General features: G+C 39.0%; 1 protein-coding gene and 2 non-coding genes across 3 annotated transcripts in view; 1 reads left to right on the top strand and 2 right to left on the bottom strand.

The window, feature by feature from the left end:
• Positions 1-13,271, top strand: part of LOC133452153 (uncharacterized) — a 60,316-nt gene extending 47,045 nt beyond the window's left edge. Inside the window, exons 7-15 of the mRNA XM_061731373.1 lie at positions 409-537; positions 2,521-2,719; positions 5,292-5,462; positions 6,753-6,854; positions 7,601-7,777; positions 8,902-9,030; positions 9,116-9,209; positions 10,592-10,658; positions 11,751-13,271. Of these exons, the coding sequence (XP_061587357.1) occupies positions 409-537; positions 2,521-2,719; positions 5,292-5,462; positions 6,753-6,854; positions 7,601-7,777; positions 8,902-9,030; positions 9,116-9,209; positions 10,592-10,658; positions 11,751-12,080 (1,398 nt within the window). The 3' untranslated portion in view covers positions 12,081-13,271. The remainder of the gene's footprint in view (positions 1-408; positions 538-2,520; positions 2,720-5,291; positions 5,463-6,752; positions 6,855-7,600; positions 7,778-8,901; positions 9,031-9,115; positions 9,210-10,591; positions 10,659-11,750) is intronic.
• A 2,984-nt stretch (positions 13,272-16,255) lies between these two features.
• trnas-uga (transfer RNA serine (anticodon UGA)) lies at positions 16,256-16,337 on the bottom strand. Its single transcript has one exon. It is a non-coding gene; the product is annotated as a tRNA-Ser (tRNA).
• Positions 16,338-16,969: 632 nt separating this feature from the next.
• Positions 16,970-17,051, bottom strand: trnas-uga (transfer RNA serine (anticodon UGA)). The gene has a single exon. It is a non-coding gene; the product is annotated as a tRNA-Ser (tRNA).
• Positions 17,052-22,000: the final 4,949 nt, after the last annotated feature.

The following is a 22,000-nucleotide window of genomic DNA, read 5'->3' as shown; positions in this document are numbered from 1 at the left end:
TGGTTGCGATCCGCCAATAAAACAGAGAAGAAGAAGAAGAACATAAACAATCCCATTGTTACATTCCCGTTAGCCGCTAGTAGGCTAAGCTTAGCGTGGTGATGAGAAGTGAGTGATACCCATGAGTGAGACTGGCAGTGTATTTTCAGGCAAGAATAAAGTTAATAAAGTTCACTGTGAGTAAGGCTAATACTCAACCGTCCAGTTTGTATAATTAAGGAAGATAGAACAAACTGAAACATGGAACAGTTGGCTGAGCAGCGGCGGCTCGGCGGCTGCTGCTCAGCCAGAGAGCCGCGGGGCGGCTCAACATCTCCCCCTAGAGGCGCTAACCAGTAACTACAACAACAATGAAGTGTCTGTGCATGGTATCGGAGAATTTTTACGAGTACAAGTATATGAGAGCAGTATCGGCACCGATACCAATATCGGTATTGGGGCATCCCTAGTTTCAATGATTGGTTGTTGGTTTCAGTTCCAGATGCTCTGGACGTGTGGGGGCGCGAGGGGGCGGGCGGCGCCCTCGTGCTGTGGAAGGTGAGGAAGGCAGGAAACTGCAGCTTTTTTTGGTTATTATTTTATATTTTTTTTAGGTAATTGTGCAGGCTTTGTTTTTCTGTGTAATTATTTTCATTTAAAAAAATATTAAAATTCGTTTTTTTTTTGGATAGAAAAATACATACGTAAAAAAAAAAAGAAAAAAAGGAAAAGGAAAAAAAAAAGGAAAAATATAAATATAAAAAAATAACCTTTTCATACATAGGAAAAAAAGAGAAAAAAGGAAATAATGGAAAAAATAAAAAAATAAAAAAAGGAATAAAAGAGGAGAGGAAAAGAAGATGAAAAATTAAATAGAAAAAAAAGAAGCAGTTCATACAAAAAAAGAGAAAAAAAAGAAAAACCAGGAAACTTCTTTTTTTTTTGGGGGGGGGGGGGTAGAAAAATACATACATAAAAAAAGGGGAAAAAAAAGGAAATGGAAAAAAGAGAGAAAAAAGGGAAAAACCAGGAGAAGAAACAAAAAAATATTTAAAATAAACAAGCTTTTCAGACATAGAAAAAAATAGAAAAAAGAAAAAAAGGAACATAAGACAAAAAGGAAAAAAGAGGAGAAGAAAAGCTGATGAAAAAAGAAGCTTTTCATACGAAGAAAAAAGGAGAAACGGAATTTAAAAAAAGGGAAAAAATAAATAATATAATAAAAAAAAGCTCTTCATTCATTAAAAAAAAGAAACAAAAATACGTAAAAATAAGATAAGATTGTCCTTTATTTCTCCCTCAATGTGGAAATTCACTTTGTGCAACAGCAAACTTAACTTAACACTACGGAAGAGTATTAGGGCCATGCAGGAGAAATAATATTTGAGAGGGGAAGATTTTTTTTTATTGTGCACTTCGAGAAAAAAGTCGAAATGTCGAGAAAAAAATCGAAATGTCGAGAAAAAAGTCGAAATGTCGAGATTAATGTTGAAATAATGAGATTAATGTTGAAGTACAATGTCGAGAAAAAAGTCGAAATTTCGCCTTTTTTCAACATTTCAACCTTATTCACAAAATGTTTTTTTTGACATTTTATATTTTTTTGTGGTATTTTTTTTTCACCTGGGGTTTTGGTGTAATACAGGGCACAAAAAACAAGCAAAAAAAAAGAAATACCATGAAAAACAGTAAAAAAGTATCCTGAGAAACATAAATTACTTTTAACTGAAAAAATGACCTTGAAAGAAAAGATTACCTCGAAAAACAAAAATAAATTACCTTGAAAAACAAAAACAAAATTACCTTGAAATAAAGAATAAATTACCTAAAAAACTAAAATAAATTACATTGGAAAACAGAAAAAAATTATCTCGAAAAACAGCTAAAATTATCTTGAAAAACAGAAGAAAATACCTTGAAAAACACAAAGAAATATACCCAAGACAGTGCAGAAAGAAATACCTTGAAAAACAGAAAGAAATATACCTAAGACAGTGAAGAAAAAATTACATTGAAAAACAGAAAAAAATGCCTTGGAAAACAGAATAAATTACCCTGAAAAACACAAAAGATACCTTGAAAAACAAAAATATACCTAAGACAGGGCAGAAAGAATTACCTTGAAAAACAGAAAAAAATACCTTGAAAAACAGAAAAAATACCTTGAAAACCAGAAAGATTTCCGTCGAAAAACTGAAAAAAATACCTTGAAAAAGAGAAAGAAATACCTTAAAAAATAAATAAATATATACCTAAGACAGTGCAGAAGAAATTACCTTGAAAAAAAGAAAGAAATACCTTGAAAAACAGAAGAAAACCTTGAAAAAGGGCAGAAAAAATTACCACAAATAACAGAGAAAAAAAGATGAAATACCCCGAAAAACAGAAAAAAAGCCCCCAAAAATTAAATACCATGAAAAAATGAAAAGAAATATGAATATGATTATTTTTTTGTCATTTATTTTTTACATGCGTCGTTCAAAACGCAGAGTCAAACTTCATCAATGATGTTTTTCTGTGCCCTTCTTTGTCCCCCCCCAGAAGCCAGCAGCCAATCAGAGCCACGGCCTGATCCAGCACTACCAGGTGGTCTGGGGACCAATCAGAGAGCAGGTCCCCGCCCACCAGCTGAACCTCACCCTGAGGGGGCGGGGCCTGGACCTGGTCGTCACGGTAACCGCTTGGAACCAGAACGGGAGCTCGGCTCCGGCGACGCTCGCCATTCCGCGATACAGAGCAGGTAGCCCCGCCCCCTCATACAGGCCCCGCCCCCATACAGGCCCGCTCCACACAAGCCCCGCCCCCACGGGTCATACAGGCCCCGCCCCCCCATACAGGCCCCGCTCCACACAAGCCCCGACCCCACGGGTCATAAGGCCTTGACACACCAACCCGACTTCCCCCGCTCTCTGCCGGCTGCTGTGTCGGGCTCTGTCGGGCTCACTAGACACACCGCAAATACGACACCCGATGGCGAACTAGCACGTACGTTCTGCGCATGCGTGAGAGGTAATTCCCCTCCATACCAGCAGGCAGCGGTAGTCTGTATTCAGGGGCTCAAGGAGGGGGACAGCGCTTTTTTTTTCAAAGCTTTATTGAGAAAACACAACAAAAACAGACAAACAAAACTCTGACTAGAACAGATCTGATCAAAACAGACAAACAAAACTCTGTGTAGAATTACTGCTGGCTGAAATAAATCATTTAGGAAGATAAATGTTGGTTTAATAGATGAAATCTAACAGTTGTAGCTACGCCTGTTAAGTAATTTGCTCCGAAAATTTCGGGATTTTCTGCCTGCCGGCTACGGAGCTGATTTATGGTTCCACGTTAAATCGACGCAGAGCTTACGGCGTAGGGTACGGCCTAAGGTTCTGCGTTGGTGTAACGCAGAACCATAAATCAGCCTTTATTCTGGCGCGGTTTGAAAAAGACAAGCGAGTGATTATGTACATTCACTGAGTGAATATTATGAAAGTAAAATATTTATGCAAAATATTTATTTACGCAAATGACGACGAAAAGCATTCTGGAAAATTCCGGGAACAGCCAATCACAGAGTGAGTTGTTTGACCAACGGCCGACGCCGATTCAACATGTCGAATCGGCTGAAAAGCTCCCGACGGGCGCCCGACCTGTGGCGACGTCCGGGACACACCGGGGAAACTAGCCCGACAGACGAGCACCGACACTCACCGACGGCTTGGTGTGTCAGCCCCTATACAGGCCCCGCTCCACACAAGCCCCGCCCCCACGGGTCATACAGGCTCCGCCCCCATACAGGCCCTGCTCCACAAAGCCCCGCCCCCGTGGGTCATACAGAGGAAATAAAGAGAAAGAAGGAAAAAAACAGGAGAGGAAACGAAAACGAAAACATTTAAAATATAAAAATAAAGAAGCTTTTCATGCATGAAAAAATAGTTTAAAAAAAGAAGAAAGAAAAAAAATAAGATTTTCCTCTATAGAAAAAAGAGGAACAAAAAGAAGAAAAAAGAACAAAGGAAAAAAGGAGAGGAAAAAATATATATAAAATTAAGATTTTTACACGTATAAAAAAGAGAGGCTTTTTATGAATATAGAAAAAAAGGGAAAAAAGAAAATAAAAAAACTGTTTCATACATAGAAAAAAGGGGAAAAAAAGAGGAGAGGAAAAGAAGGTGAACAAAGAAAAATATAAGAAAAAAAGAAGCTTTTCACACGTAGGAAAAAAGGAATAAAATAGGAAAATATGTATAAAAAGAAGAGGAAAAAGGGAAAAAAGAAAAAATCTATAAAAAAGCTTTTCATACAAATAAAAAGAGGGGGGAAAAGGAAAAACAGGAAAAAGGAAAAAAAGGGATAGGAAAAAATATATAAAAAAAGGAAAAAAGAGGAGAGAAAATGAAGATGAAAAAATATATAACAATAAAGAAGCTTTTCATACGTAGGAAAAAAAGAACAAAACAGAAAAGAGAAAAAATGAAGAGAAAGAGAAAAAAAGGAAAAAAGAAAGAAGGAAGGAAAAGAAAAAAAATATAAGAAAAAAAATTATTTTCATACATAGAAAATAGAAAAAAAAGAAAAGTAAAAAAAAGTAAAAAAAGAGGAGTGGAAATGAAGATGAAACAAGAACAATTATAGGAAAAAAAGCTTTTCATACATGAAAAAAGAGTTAAAAAAGAAGAAAAAAAGACTAAATATAAAAAATAAAGAAGATATTCATACATAGAAAAAAGAAAAAAGGAACAAAAAGAAAAAATTTAAGAAAAAAAAGATTTTCATAGAAAAAAAGAGGAAAACAATAAAAAAAATGAAAAAAAGAGGAAAGGAAAAGTAGATGAAAAACAACAAATATAACAATAGAGAAGCTTTTCATAGAAAAAACAATGAAAAGGAAAAAAGAAAAAAAGGGAAAAGAAGGGAAAAAAGAGGAGAGTAAACAAAGATGAAAAAATAAAAGATATATAAAAAAGCTTTTCATACATAGAAAAAAAATGAGAAGAAATGAGGAGAGAAAACCAAAATGAAAAACATATAAAAAATAAGCTTTTCATACATAAAAAAGACAAAAAAGGAAAAAAGAGAAGAGGAAACGAAGATGGAAAAAAAATCCAAATAAATCAGCTTTTCATATACAGAAAAAAAGAGGAAAAAAAGAGAAAAAAGGGGGAAAGAGAGGAGAAAAAAACCAATATGAAAAAAGAAAAAAGGTCCCACAGGCCCCGCCACCTCCACGTCCATTTCCCATTTAAATTACATCTAAATCTTAATAAATCGTCAAAACTTGTGGATTATTTTGAACGATTACATCTCTTTTATGTTCTAACCTCCAGGGATGAACGTTTTTCGGATCTCCGGGAACCAGCGAGGTCTCAGCCTGTCCTGGGCTAGCACTTCCGTAGCCACCTGCGGCTACATCGTGGACTGGACTCCCTCGGCGGGACGAGGCCCGCTGGACTGGCGGAAACTCCGGCCCGATCAGACCACCTTCACCGTTCCGTCAGGTGGAAAAGCTTTTCACATGGAAAAAGATTTTCATATATAGAAAAAAAAGAGAAAGGAATTTTAAAAAAGGAAACAAAAGGAAAAAAGAAAAGAAAAAGAAAAAAAGTTTTTCACACAAAAATAGGAAAAATATTTAAAAAAAATATTTTTTCATATATAGAAATAAGAGAAAATCAGCTAAAAAAAGAAAAAAAAGAATATAAGAAAAAAATAAGTTTTTCATGCATGGAGAAAAGAAAAAATAAGCTTTTCATACGTAGAAAAAATGTATAAAAAGGAAAAAAGATAAATATATATGTAAAAGAAGCTTCTCATACATAGAAAAAGAGAAAATACATTTAAAAAAGGAAAAAAATAAAAGATATAAGAAAAAATAAGCTTTTCACACGTAAAAAAGAGAAAAAAAAATGAAAAAACAATATGTACAAAAATAAGTTTTTCATCCATAAAAAAGGGAAAAGGAACAACATAAAAAAGAAGCTTTTTATACGTAGAAAACATTATGAGAAAAAAGCTTTTCATATGTAGAAAAAATTTAAAAAGAGGAAAACAAAGGAAAAAGGAATACTATAATTTAAAAACAAATTTCATACATCATGCAGAAAGAAAAAAGAGAAAAAAATGGAACAAAATAAAACATGTAAAAAATAAGTTTTTCATCCATTGAAAAAAAGAAGCTTTTTATACATAGAAAAATTTTTAAAAGGAAAAAAATTAAAAAGAAGCTTTTATACATAGAAAAAACATTTATTTCATGCATAAAAATAAACAAATACATTTTAAAAAGGAAAAAAAGAGAATATAAGAAAAATTGATTTTTTTATACATAAAAAGAGGAAAAAGAAGAAATGTATAAAAAATAAGTTTTTCACACATAAAAAAGAAACAAAATATTAAAAAAGGAAAAAAGAAAAGATATATAAAAACATAGCTTTTCATACATTGAAACATTTTTTAAAAAGAAAACAAGAAGTAGTATGATTTAAAAAAGCCTTTCCTACGTAAAAAAGAGAAAAAAATGAAAAAAGAGAATATGAGAAAAAACAAGCTTTTCATACTTAAAAAAGAGAACAAAAATAAAAAAGGAAAAAAAGATATAAGAATTTTTTTTTCATACATAGAAAAGAAACCAAAAAAAATGTAAAACGGAAGAAAATAATTTCAAAAAGGAAAAATGAAATAACACAATGAAAAAAGATTTTTTAATATGTAAAAATGAGAAAGAAAGGAAATATATATATAAAAAATGAGCTTTTCAACAAATCAAAGAATCTTTGTTTATTTCCCAGAGAACCTCCTGAAGGGAGTGAGGTACCTGTTCTCCGTCTACGCCTGCACTTCGGGAGCTCCGGTGCTCCTCCAGGAACGAGAAGGCTACGCCGAAGAGACAAGTAGGACCGACTCGTATCACTTTCATCGCAATTCCCTTCTTTATATGTTCTTTCTTTTCTTATTTTATGTATGAAAAAAATATTTCTTTTCTATATTTTTTCTTTTTTTAAATGTATTGTTCTCTTTCTTCTAGGTATAAAAAGCTTCTTTTTATATATTTCTTTTCTGTTTTCCTTTTTTTAATTTTTTCTATTCATGAAAAGCTTATTTTTTCTTATATATTTTCTTTTTTAACTTTTTTCTATGGATGAAAAATGTATTATTTTACTTTTTTTTTCTCATTTCTCTCTCTTCTTTAAGAATGAAAAGCTTCTTTTTTTCTGATATCTTTTCTTTTTTATATATTTTTCTTTTTTCCTTTTTTTAAATTTCTTTTATCTTTTTCTGTATGAGAAACTTCTTTTACATATATATTGATCTTTTTTCCTTTTTATAATTTTTTTCTACGCATGAAAACTTTTTTTTCTTATATTCTTTCTTTTTTCTTTTTTTAACTGATTTTCTCTTTTTTCTATGTATGAAAAACGTATTTTTTAAAATATTTTTCCTATTTTTCTTTTTTATTCTCTTTTTTATGTATGAAAAGCTCCTTTTTTAATATTTTTTCTTGTTTGCTTTTTTTAAATTTCTTTTGTCTTTTATAATGTATGAAAAACTTATTTTTTAAATTATTTTTTTTACCTTTTTTAAATTAAGATTATTGGTTATTTGGTTGAAATTACATTTTCTCCTTTGAATCTTCCAGAAATGGAGAAGCTGCTCTTCAGGTCTCTGCGGCTCCAGCAGCAGGACGACGGGGTGAAGCTGCTGTGGGAACCGTTCCCTCTGCAGGAGCAGAGCGCCTTCATCCTGGGGTACTCGCTGTACTGCTGGAAGGAGGAGGAGGAGGAGAAGAAGGAGGAGCTCAGTATCAGTCACACGGGTCAGTTCCTCCCTCTCTCTCCCCCACCTGCCCGGGCTGTTACCCTGCCCCTCTCACTCCCACGCTGCAGGTTCCGGTGTTGTGCATTCAGAGATGCTCTTCGCCACCGGCAGAGGATACTGCACCATGTACAAAAGAGAAAAAAGAAGAAAAGGGGGGGGGGGGTGCAAAACAAACTACAGGAGCGACTCTAACACACTAGAGTTTACACTACCTAGATATTTACCAACACCAGCTAGAGGTTTACTAAACACTAACTATAGGCTTTACTAAACAGAAATGTTTTAAGTTTAGTTTTAAGGGTGGAGGTGGTGTCAGCCTCCTTAACCCAGATTGGAAGTTGGTTCCATAGTAATGGTGCCTGATAGCAGAACGCCCGCCCTCCAAATCTACATTTGGATACTCTAGGAACTACGAGTAAACCTGCACTCCGAGAACGGAGAGCTCTGCCAGGAACATAAGGCACTATCAGGTCTTGCAAATAATGCAGAGCTAAGTCGTTTTGAGTTTTATACGCAAGTAATACAATTCTAAATTGGATTCTGAATTTTACGGGTAACCAATGGAGCGACGCTAACACTGGAGAGACGTGGTCTCTCCTGCTGATTCCTGTCAGTACTCGTGCTGCTGCATTTTGGATCAGCTGGAGCCTATTCAGCAAATTACTTGGACATCCTGCTAACAACACATTACAGTAATCCAGTCTAGAAGATACAAACGCATGAACTAGTTTTTCTGCATCACTCTGCGAGAGGATTTTCCTAATCTTTGCAATATTACGGAGATGGAAAAACGCTATTTTACAAACCTGATTAACATATGGTTTAAACGACAAATCCTGATCGAAAATAACACCAAGGTTTCTCACAGTTGCACTGGAAGCCATCGCAACACCATCTAATCCCTTCCTAAGATGCTCTGAACCAAGAATGATAACCTCTGTTTTATCTGAATTTAGAAGCAAGAAATTTCTGGAAATCCAGTTCTTGATGTCCCTAACTCAATCACAACTAGCTGATCACATGACTCAGTCACACAAGTCTTCACATACTTTCACCTGAAAACTGGAGACACCTCTGTCTAAAAGAATTCTGGGAACTCTGACCCCTGATCTTTGACCTTAGCCGACCCTGAGTCCTGCAGCCTGACGGCCGGGAAGCTGGGAGCCGGTTCCTACCGGTTCATGGTGGCGGCGCGGACGGTTCTGGGGGAGTGTGGCAACACCAGCATCACGGCCACCATCAACCCCCCCGGTAAGTACCCACAGTAAACCCCCCCCCCCCCCCCCCCCCCCCCAGACTAAGGTCCGAGTTCTAACCCAGTTCTCTGGTCTCCTAGCCGGGGCCTGGATCACGGCCGTGTTGGGGGCCGTCGGGGCCGTGCTGGGGCTGCTGGGATTGGCCGCCGCAGGCTGCTACCTCCACTGGGACTGGTGAGATACTCACATACCCCCCCCCTCCAATATATGTAGTGAATTTATATACAATAAAGCATATGTGTTCAAATTCAGATACATATATATATATATATATATATATATATATATATATATATATATATATATATATATATATATATGTGTGTATATATGTGTGTGTATATATATACAATAAAGTGTATATATATAAACATACATATATGTGTGTATATATGTACATATATGTATATATACTTTCTTGTATATCTATACATATATATGCATATATTTCATTTTTTTATTTATTTATATTTTACTTATACTTTACTAAATTTATTTATGTTTATTTATATGTATGTATATATATATATATATATATATATATATATATATATATATATATATATATATATATATATATATATATATATTTTTTTTTTTTTTTTCTGTATTATTTATTTTAATTTATTTGTATGTATGTGTATATATATGTGTATACAGGGTGCGATTTGCCGGTGGGGAGATGGTGGGGATTTCCCCCCCCTCTGGTTTACACGTCCTACCCTCTGCTGAATTATTTTTATCCTCGGTGGGGACAAAATATACCCCCCACCGAAAGTATTTTCACCATTACATCGTAATTATTAACGTGTTCATTCTGCTTGTGTGTGATTTTGATACCGGGAGCGAGTCAGAGGCATCGCGCCATGGATGTATTATCTTTAACCGGCATCCATGGGCATCGCGCCCACAGAAAGCAGTTTTATTTTGAAAACCAACCGGATTTCCTTGCATTCCAAAAGTCCGACTTCCGGCCCGCCAAAATAAAAGATACAGTCAGTCAAATGAATGAAAAAATCAAAAGAATCCAGAGCAGCATATCCTCATATTTTACAGGATCACAACCAAAAATCCTGAGTAAAAATGCGACAGAAGATGAAACAAGATCTGACATTGCTGATCGAATGGTGGACAGCAGCATCTCCCCGGCTGAGGAGAGCTCCCATGTTTCTCTTAAACTGATAGAGAAAGAATTAAAAAATATTAATTTTGTTTATTTATTTTTATTTGGCACATTTAAAAACAATATTGGGAGAAAATATTTCTGCAAATGCAGTGGTTCAGTTCATGTTCAAAATAGGCCTACCGCCTACGTTATGTAGCTTAAGTGTAAGGTTTACACAAGAAACAAGTTTTCATATAGCCTATACTGTTGGACCGCTGTTGTGTGGTAATTTTTTCCTGAATAAAAATATTTCTCAAAATTATCCCTCCCTCTGGTTTTTTCACAAATATATATATATATATATATATATATATATATATATATATAAAAAACATTTTTTTTGTAATTTATTGAATTTGTTTAAAATCATTAATGTGATTTCCTCCTCCAGCGTGAAGCACCACCTCTACCCCCCCGTCCCCAAACCACTGCTGTCGGACCACTGGCCCCCCCCTCGGGTAAGTATGAGGAAAAAAGAAGCTTCTCATATGTACAAAACAACATTGTAAAGGAAAAGAGAAAAATTATGTTAAAAAAAATAAAAAAAAATAAACATACATAGAAAAAGAAAAAAAAGAAAAAAAGATAAAGTATGAGGAAAAAAGAAGCTTTTCATATGTAGAAAATGTAAAAAGGAAAAAATACGTAAATAAGAAGAAAAAGGAAAAAAGAAAATATTGAAGAAAAAAAAATCTATACATAGAAAAAAAAATTTAAAGGAAAAATGAAAAAGTATGTTAAAAAAATAAACTTTTCATACATGAAAAGAGAAAAAAGGAAAAAAAGAGAAAGTATGAGGAAAAAAGCTTTTCATAGGTAGAAAAAAATTAAAGGAAAAAGAAGGAAAAAAGAAAAATCTAAAAAATAAGCTTTCTATAGGTGAAAAAAAGTATGAGAAAAAAATAAATTAAAATACATAGAAAAAAAAATAGGAAAAAATTAAAAAACTGCCTAAAAACATCTTAATGGAGCTATTGATTAGTCCGGCTAAGTTGAACTGGAGTTTGGCGGAAATCTGATTATACAAGTTGACCAAGGAGCACTATAAACATCTAGAACCGAAACTTTAAAAAAGGAATATAAGAAGAGAAGTTTTTCATAGGTAGAAAATCATTTTTAAAAGGAAAAAATAAAAAAAAGTCAAGTGAAAAGAAGTTTTTCATACATGGAAAAAGGAGGAAAAAAGGGAAGAAAGAAAATATCTAAGAAAAAAAAGAAGCTTTTTATAGATAGAAAAAAATGTTTAAAAAATATGTAAAAAAATAAGGTCTTCATACATGAAAAAAGAAGAAAAACGAAAAAAGAAAATATTGATAAAAAGAAACTTTTAAAAACATAGAAAAAAACATTTTAAAGGAAAAAAGAAAAACTATGAAGAAAAAAAGAAGGTTTTCATGCATAAAAAAGAGAAAAAAAGGAACAAGGAAATAATATAATTTAACAAAAGAAACTTTTCATAAAAGGGAAAAAAAGAAAAAATATGTAAAAAAGAAATGTGAGTACTCTCCCATCCCTGATTTTGACCCCCCTGGTCCTTCTGGGCCCCCCAGGTCCACCCCGACCCGGGTCACCATGGCGACCATGAGGACACAGACGTCCCCCACGTCCACCACCAACCACGGCCTCGACCTGTCAATCAAGCCCACGCCCCGCCCCCTCTGGTGGTTCCCACGGCAACCGCCTCGGTGTTCCAGAACCCGTCCTATAACCTGACGTTACTACGTGACGACAGGGGTTACCAGCCCCATGGACCAGAACCCGGGACCCCGGTGGACCGGGACCAGGACCGGGACCGGGACCAGGTCCGGGACCAGGACCAGGGCCGGCCCCTGTCCTGTGTGTTCAGCTATGTCCTGCTGCCTCAGCAGAGTTCCAGCTAGTTGTTTGTTGTTGTTTACTAAATTGGGAGATGGTTTGGGTTCTGGGGTTCCGATGTTGGAACTCATCGGAACCCCCTAATATATATACATATATATTAGGGCTGTCAAACGATTCGTTTTTTTAATCGCGATTAATCGCATGTTGTCCATAGTTAAAGGAGCTTGAGGCTCCTTTTAAGAAATGAGACTCTCTAGCGACACCCTTCACCACGACGGCCGTTGGGGGTACTGCAGCCAACAGTGAAGCCGGCACGGGAGAACGGGGAGAACGTGCATGCAGCGTCATTTGACATCACATCCGCAGGACAGCGCGGGAAATTCGGGACCGAATTGCAGCACATTTTGCAGCACACAGCCTGTTCAAGGCAACGGAGAGATACACTAGAGGAATCATTCTTTTGGGTTTGAAACGCTTCATCTGACATTATTACCAGAAAACTTAAAACATATACGAATTTTTTTCATAAATCTTGCCACAATCCGGCCTCAAGCTCCTTTAACTCGCGATTAATTGCATATTAATCGCACATTTATTCACACATTTTTGTGCTGTTCTAAATTACCTTAAAGTATTTTTTTAAATGTTTTTAATACTGTTAGTATGAGAAAGGGCAAATATGCTTGCCTTATGCCAATGTTGTCAGTGTTTGACACTTCCCCCCAGTTTTAGTTTCAGTTCTGTCTTGCCCCGCCTGTGTCCCATCTGCCCTGATTGTGTCTGCACCTGTGTCTCGTCATGTCTCGTTATCCCTTCAGTATCTTGTCTTGTCATTCCTGGGTTCCCTGTCGGTCTGTACTGGTTCTTCCTCCATGTCTCCTCGTCGTTTTTTCCTGTTCCTGGTTTTTGTATTTATCCTGCTCTGCAGCACTTTGCTTTTGCCTTTTTGGATTAAAACCCTTTGTTTTTTGAGAACTCCTGCCTCCAGCCTCCCTCTCTCTCCTGCACTTGGGTCCTAGAAAACACCACCACAAGAAATGTTTATTCAACTTTCCACAAAAAAAGCTTTTGACCTGAAATGTAACATTCCTTCATAAATACAAACACAATGTAGTCCCCAACTTTACACTTGTAAATACTAACTTAAAGGGGACCTATTATGGCATCTAATACCTATTTTAAACAGGCCTTGAATGTCTTAAAAACAAGCTTTTGATTGTTTTTGCTAAATAAATGAGAAATTCAGCCTCTGAGCCACGTCTATATCTTCCCATTCTCTAACCTCATTATCTATGCGGGATTCTGAGTGGGCGGGGCTATGATAATGAGGCTCTGTGCTGATTGGCTGCCTGAATGACGCAATACACCGCTACGAAAAAATGGCAGAAGCTCCGGCTGGCGGAGTTAGTTGTGGGCGTGGTTTCACACATCACGCCTGTCGTTACATAACGTAATCTGAACGGCTCGTTGATCCACGTCACACTGGACGGCTCATCCGGGCGGCTGTACAGACACTGCAGAATTTGGTTGCTTTCCTTCTTCTCTGAGTTGGCAGGCTGATGGGAGACCTATTTATATACAGTATGTTAAAGCCTAATGTCTTTTTCATAATAGGTCCCTTTTAAGATTCCTTGTTTTTTCAAGCAGTTCAATGTAAAACAATGAACCATATGCATCACAAACATTGTACAAGAAGTGCATTGGTCAGTTAAATTTTCCATGTAATTATGTTTAACCTCATATGAAGGAAAATAAAAGGCTCAAAAAATATCCCAGGTGTGAGCGGCCAAATAACCCGCGTTGGCCGCTGGTCCGCCTCCAGGACCGCCTCCTCCACGGCGCAGCCCTGCTCCGGCTGCTGGTCCGCCTCCACTTCCGCAGCCCCCTCCGACTTCGCCCCCGCCTCCGCCTCGGGAGCCGTCGCCTGGCGACCTGCAGCCACTGCCTCCCGGCCGGTCGGCTGCAGCCCCGCCAGCGCTGCCGCGGTGAACCTCAGGCTTGGTGCCGGGGTGGGCCGCTCCGGGGGTCCCGCCGCCTCGGGAGCCGTTGCTTGGCGGCCCGCAGCTTCTGCCTCCCGGCCTCTCAGCTGCGGCGCCGCCAGCCCCTCCCGCGCTGCTGCAGTGAACCTCAAGCATGGCGCAGGGGTGGGTCGCTCCGCGGCCACGATCACTTCCAGCCTCGCCAGCTGCTGCTCGCCCTGATCACGGAGCAGGGCGGCCAGGTCCACCATGGCATGGGCGAGCGCCTCCAGGGCCCGCTCTGTGCCTCCCTTCTCCATCCCGTCAGGCCCCACGTTGGGCGCCAGTGTAGCAGGATGAGTGCTACGGGGCCCGACCGACAGGATAGAGAGGACACGGAGTTTTGTGCAGAACCCTTTATTAATCACTGGAACCTCACACCCAGGACACGCGTGCACAAGCACCACGACCAGCAGCAGCTTCCCAGTCCTCCTTGCAGCTTCTCTGTCTCTCCCTTATAAGGCTGGCAGGGTGGAGAGGCTGACGGGCCACACCTGTGTCCCGTCAGCCTGAGTGGCTGCAGCTCCTCCACCCTGCCACATATGGCTATAGTTGAAAAAAGGGGAAAAGAGATATGTATGTGTGTGTATATGTATTTATGTCATGTGTGTACATGTATTTATGCAACACTTGACACCATGTATTGTGTAGCTTAAGTTGTGTAGTAGGCGGGCATTAATAATCTCTGCTTCTGCCTGAGCCTTTTTCAGTAAAATTGTAAAAAAAACTGTCTGTTCCTTGTTGCCTTGAAAGGTATATATGACTGAAATAAACTCAAACTAAACTAACTAACTAACTAATACATTTTAATTTAAAAGCTTATATCATTGATAAATGTAGACCTTAAAAAAATCAGCAAGGCTCTTACCGAACGTCTGAAAAGAGTCCCCCCTTCTATTATACATCCGGATCAAACAGGTTTCATTAAAGGTAGACATTGTGCTACTAATATTCGTAGATTATTAAATATTATAGACTATTCGAGTATCAATAAACAGGAATTTGGCGAGATTTGGCGAATCTTTCATTGACTGGATAAAAATATTATACAACTCTCCCAAGGCACATGTAGGGACAAATGATCAAATCTCTACAAGTTTTAACTTGCAAAGAGGCACTAGACAGGGTTGCCCTCTCCCTCCCTCACTATTTGCAATATTTATTGAACCTTTAGCAGCAGCCATTAGACAAAATCAAAATATTAAAGGTATACAATGCAAAATATTAGAGCACCAAAATAAGTCTTTATGTGGATGACATACTCCTCTTCCTACAGAAGATCTTCACTATCACAGACAATCGCACTTATAGAGGGATTTTCATCTCTGTCTGACTATTCTATTAATTGGTCTAAATCCACTGTTTTGTGTGTTAACTGCAATTTTAGGAATATAACCAATACTCAATTACAATCAGGGAACATTAGATATTTAGGCATAAACATCTCCCCTAGGCTGTCAGAGTTAATAAAATTAAATTATGTTCAGCTTCTAAAGAAAATAGAAGATGATCTTTCCAGATGGAACTCTCTCCCCATTACACTCATGGGAAGAATTGCCACCATTAAAATGATGGTTTTACCAAAAGTAATTTTTTTTTTTTCAATGATACCATTCAAACCCCCTCTTTCCTGGTTTAAATCATTGGACTCATATGTATCCAAATTTCTGTGGAAAAATAAAACACCACGTATTAGTTTAAAGACATTGCAAAAATCCAAAGAATGTGGAGGTTTAGAGTAACCTAATTTCCAGTATTACTTCATAGCCAATAAATTACAGTATATTGTAAAATGGTCAAAAGATCATCCATATAGTCATCTATCATCTATAGTCAATGGCTGGACTCAGAGCAAGTGTTTTGCAACGAGCTAGAAATCTCAGAGTTACCATTTATTAGTCAAAGCATCAAACATCATCAAGGTTTCAAAAGCATTAATATTAGCACAACTCTGACAGCTTGGTGGGAATTTCTTAAAGGGCCTCCATAAAGACCCCATTGAAATAAGCAGTTCGTTATGGGTTTGAAGCAGCTCCATGCCAAAACTGCGAACCTGGGCCGACTGCTTGGAAAGAAATGTAAAACTAACTTCATGTAGGCTGATGTTACCTATTAATGCATGCTGGGGATAACACATAAAAATTCCTCTGATTAGTTTTGAAAGACATCTTAGTCAATGGTTAACAATTGCAAGTCTTCTTGCATGTTCAAGCATTAACCGTTGTTGGCAGGGTTTGAACCTGCGCGGGGAATCCCCAATGGATTTCAAGTCCATCGCCTTAACCACTCGGCCACAACAACTTGTGACATGCTTGAACATTTGGCTGGAATAAATGTGTGTTTGTTTGAATCAGAAAAAAACGTCTGAGGTTTGTCCCGTACCTATCTCTCTGTCGGGACCAATTTTGTTGTGAACTATTGATCACAGATTATCAGATGTCCTCGTTAGTATAGTGTACAGTATCTCTGCCTGTCACGCAGAAGACCGGGGTTCGATTCCCCGATGGGGAGAAAGCCTGTTTTGGATATGCATGACTGATACATATGAACAATGGTCAATAAGATAAAAATCACTCTTCCACACACAGGCAGTTGTGCTTTTCCTGCTAATGATCTTTCCAGATGGAGCTCTCTCCCCATTTCACTCATGGGAAGAATTGCCACCATTAAAATGATGGTTTTACCAAAAGTAATTTTTTTTTTTTTTCAATGATACCATTCAAACCCCCTCTTTCCTGGTTTAAATCATTGGACTCATATGTATCCAAATTTTTGTGGAAAAATAAAACACCACGTATTAGTTTAAAGACATTGCAAAAATCCAAAGAATGTAGAGGTTTAGAGTAACCTAATTTCAAGTATTACTTCATAGCCAATAACATCTTAGTCAATGGTTAACAATTGCAAGTCTTCTTGCATGTTCAAACATTAACCGTTGTTGGCAGGGTTTGAACCTGCGCGGGGAATCCCCAATGGATTTCAAGTCCATCGCCTTAACCACTCGGCCACAACAACTTGACACATGCTTGAACATTTGGCTGAAATAAATGTGTGTTTGTTTGAATCAGAAAAATTCGTCTGAGGTTTGTTCCCGTACTTATCTCTCTGCCGGGACCAATTTTGTTGTGAACTATTGATCACAGATTATCAGGTGTCCTCGTTAGTATAGTGGACAGTATCTCTGCCTGTCACACAGAAGACCGGGCTCGATTCCACAATGGGGAGAAAACCTGTTTTGGATATGCATGACTGATACATATGAACAATGGTCACTAAGATATCTCTTCCACACACCACAGGCAATTGTGCTTTTCCTGCTGAAAAAGCTGTCATTGATGAAGTTCTTCTAATACAAAACAGTGCTGTAAATCTTCCAGTGGATGATATGCTCTGTTCACTGATAGGTCCTGATCCAGAAGTTCAGCCTGGTAGAACCAGACAAGGGACCTTTTTCATGTGAGACAAACACGATAGCCACTTAACTACAGGAACTGTGCAACAGGTTATTGATCATCATTCAGTTTCTATTTCTATTCCCCCTTAATCTATAACCCCCTTAATCAAAGTTTCAAGACTGTAGTCACTAGCGGAGCAGGCGGGGGGGCCCACTGCTCCGGGGGGGCCCACTCCGAAGAGGAAAAAAAAAAAGTGTTCTGAATAAAATAAAGAAAGTTGGACTGTATAACACTTGTGTTCATAAGGATAAAGTTGTTTAAAAAATAGAAATGAAAGAAATAGTCTCTTCTCCCCGTGTGTCTGCGGCTGCCTGTCAGGCACGGGTTCACAGGTGCATGTGGTCTGTTTAAGGCTGATTTATGGTTCCGCGTTACACCAACCCAGATCCTACGGCATAGGTTGCGCGTCGCCGCGTAACCTACGCCGTAGGCTACGCCGTAGCAATGCGTGGAGCCAGTTGTCGCATCAGAGCCTTAAACTCATGCTGAGTTTTAGCAGCTGAAGTTGATTAAAAACTCTCTCCGGGCTGCATGGATGGGGACAGACTATCAAACGTCACCTTGCTCTCAATCGAGAGGGACTTCGCCATTGATGAGAGCAAGTTTATTGTGACCAAAAAGACGATTCATTAAAAAATCCAGTGCTGCGGTTGAGGTTGCCACATCTGACAAGTTCCAGCCCAAATGCAACGTAAAACTCACCGAAATAATGAAAAACCAGCCCGAATCTTACATTATCTCTTAAAACCATAAATTATTAAATGCATAATACATTTCATCTTCACATTACTAAATAACCTAAAAAAAAATTCAAACAAAAACTACAATAAAAAACAAACAAAAACTACAATAAAATTGAGTAGTAATTCCTCCTAAATATTTAGTAAAAACCAGGAAAAGCAGCCCAAATATATATTTTTCAGCCCAATTGGGCTGAAACCTGCCCAACCTGGCAACACAGATTTAGGACATCCGCAGGAGATTCTCCTCAAAACGATGAAATAAACTCTCTAATGATTAAAATGAAGACCCTTGGATTGAGACTTAAGACATTTAAATGCCTTATTTTAGCAAAAATGGAATTTGAGACTTTTTAAGGGTGAGGCAGCATCGATGAGGCCAGACTATCAAACCTCACCTTTCTCTCAATCGAGAGAGACTTCGCCATTGATAAGAGCAAAGTGATTGAAAGGTTTGCGGCGATGAAGTACCGGCTGATGGTTCGGAAATAGTTCGGATTTGAAAAAGTTTTAAAATAAAAGTTTTTGCATTTTGGATCGTTCAATGTGCTACCCGCCCACCCCAGATGGAAATATTTTTTGTTGTGGTTTTCTGCCCATCCCTGGATGAAACCATCATTGGTAAGCTGTCATAATATTAATTATTTCTGATAACATTGTCATAATGCTGAATATATGGCCTTTCATATATTGTTTGTTACTGTTTGACCGCCGTGTCTGATTGTGTTAAATAGCCTACATGTCATTGCACATTGTAACTGTTGTCGTGTAGGTTGAACACGTGTGTCTGAATTGTGCTACTCCGCGAATCCAACATCTATGGCTAAGATGAAAACTTAGCCTTAAAAATAAATATATCTCCACGATAAGTCATAATTATGAGATAAAAAGTCGAAATTATGAGATAGAAAGTCGAAATGATGACTTGTTATGTCATAATTATGACTTACCGTGGGGATATTTTTATTTTTAAGGCTAAGATTTCATCTTATTTTTTTCTTTTACTGGCGGAAATGAGCTTCCATAGACATCACTGGATGTCATTAGATTTTTATCTCCAGTTTGATAGTTATATCTACGTCTGCATTAGGCTTATAATTAGGTTTGACATAATGACTGGTGATGAGGCATTCCAGGCCCCTGCAGGGACACGACACCGCCCTGCGGATGGCTCCTGAACTCATGTCCCCCTCAGCACATTGACATGCAATTTCCAGTTGCTAAGGACCCCTGCCGGTACGACACCTTGCCGGCAGCGCATTGTCTCATTCAGTGTCCCTAGACATTGTCATTCCAGTCCCTGCGTCTTGCATCCCTGCTGGGACAGGCACCGGGGGAGTGTATCGGACTTCCAGCCCCCGCAGAGACAAGACCATATATGGATTTCCTGACGAAAGGCCACACCTTTGACTGTCTCACTGACTTGTTTATTTCTGTTGTTTGTTCTTGTATAAAAAGCTTGTTACAAAATCACTCGATGTCAGCCCACCGACCGAGACACTGCGTCTGTGTTGGTCTGCTGAACGCTGGCTGAATAAAATCTCTCACCCCACAGCGGACTCCTGAACTGGACTTTGTATTATTCTTCAACACTAGTAAATCCCTGGTGCTGAAACCTCAAGTGATGGTTCTGACCGTGTTGCTGCTGTTGTGGTTGTGTGTCAGAGACGCTGATCTGTGGCATTCTTTTAGCGATTTTGTTTTAACGGGGATGTTTAGACCACAAGGGCCCATCTACAATGCTTCGCCCCCCCTAGGCTGGGACCCCTGCTCCGCCCCTGACTGTAGTACAATGCTTTACCTGAAGACCAACATTGGAATGATGTGTGAATGGTGAAAACCTACATCTTGCTTCTTTTTCATGCCAAGAGGTAAGCCGGTAAGGCCTAGTCCGTAAACCCTTTCCCCTTTCTTCAATTGGGATCCTTTTTTGTTTTATTGCCCCAACCAATGTGCCTTTTTTAAATAATAAAATATTGTTTGTATTATTGAACTCTGTCCCCTATCTCCATCCCTGAGTGAACGAACCTTCGTGTCCTTTTGTAGACGTGATGATTGACCTTTAGTATGGGTCCTAGGGCCCAAATCAAAGGCGGTGTTGTTGGTAAACGGAAAAAGATCTTCAGATCCCAAACTTAAATAATAGTGAATGTGCCGCCACATAAAGATATATGTTACCTGTCTACTTGCGCATATATGTGTGAGACTATATGTCTAATTTAATGTCTGTCAAGTCATCAATTAGGACTCATTTCCAAAAAACGTTTGAAGCCATGTACAATTACGTAAAGTCTGATTGTCCAAAACATATTCTTCCCCAACAAAAAGCATTACACTTATGAAGACCTCATGTTTCTTGCATTGGCTGGGAAGCAAACCCAGGTCAACTGCTTGGCAAGCAGCCATGTTGACTGCCATACCAACGCTGCAGGAAAGTACCTGAAACAGCTGAATGAGACGTCGCAGTTTTCCAGCCACATGAGAAGGTGAGCAGTCATGTCAGGGAAAGTAACTCTTTGATGATGGTTTCTTCAATATCACAAGCTACTTACCGCCATTTGTCCCTTAGCTTATACATCAACTTCTTGTTGTATAAGCTGCATGTTTGCAGGTATATCCAGTTAGACATGTGTTGTCATCCATTGCATTACAACATTCTAATATGGCTCTTTTCCACAAGTATCTACTCAGCTCGCTTCTACCCGCCACGCCCCCGTCTTGCGCTTTTCCACTAGGGGCCAAGGCGAGTGGGTTTCTGTAACCATTCTGCCGAGGTTCTAACCGGGCTGAGCCGGCATTATATCTGACGTCATCACCCTCCACGCCACTGATTGGTCGGGGGGCCGGGCCGTCAGACGTTTCAATCAGGAAGCGGGAGTCAGCGCGAGAGCGACTGGCGGCTCGCGGTGATTTCATTATACAGCGCAAACGTCTGTTTGGTGATCCAACTCTGAGGTGCAGATGTTCATAAACCTGGTGGCTGACGAGAGAATTAAAAAAGGGATGTAGATGGGCGATAAGGAACGATCAGATCCACAGGAGCTCTGTTTTCTTCTCAGCCGCTCGCGGCTCCAGCTGATTTCTCATCAGCGCCGACACGAACAAAAGGATTGCGCAATCGAGTACATCCCAGCAGCTTCACCCCAACCTGCCCACTTCTCAACTGGCTGTGGAAAAACAAACTGGGACAAAGCGGGTAGAGGCGGGTAGAGGCGGGTAGAGGCGAGATGAGCCGTCCCGAGCCGAGCCGCACTGAGTAGATACTAGTGGAAAAGCGCCATTAGAAAGAGACCATAGACTTGGAGAGGTTTGATAATGACAACTGTCGTTGACATTTGAATGAACAGGGCTTTCTCTTTGTACCCACCCACGCCACGTCTTAGCAGCCGGGACAGTGTCCCAGATGGTGATCCTCGCTGTGGGATGGAACTACTTATGTTAAATATTCTCTTACTGAAGAAGTTTTTGCGCTGTATTAACATACCCTAAGTGTGAGAACTATGCATGTCAAGGAATATGGATAATGATTAATGATCCTTTCAGGATCACAGGGGGGAATGGACCGTTTCCCCCTCCGACTGGGGGCTCCGTCGGCGCCGGGGGCGCCCGTGGAGGTACGGTGGGGCCCTGGCCCGGCTCGGAGGGTCGGCCCCCGCTACTGGATGGCCGGCGGGGGAACATGGGCGTCTTTCCAGGGCCGGCTCTGCTGGTCCTGCGTCCTGGCTTCGGCGTCCGCTCCCCCTTCTTTCCCCCCCCTACACGATTCATA

The sequence above is a fragment of the Cololabis saira genome, chromosome 10 (genome assembly GCF_033807715.1).
Source record: "Cololabis saira isolate AMF1-May2022 chromosome 10, fColSai1.1, whole genome shotgun sequence".
NCBI classification, from domain to species: Eukaryota; Metazoa; Chordata; class Actinopteri; order Beloniformes; family Belonidae; genus Cololabis; species Cololabis saira.
Note: the sequence above shows the minus strand (reverse complement) of the source record. Positions and strands in the feature narration are given on the sequence as shown.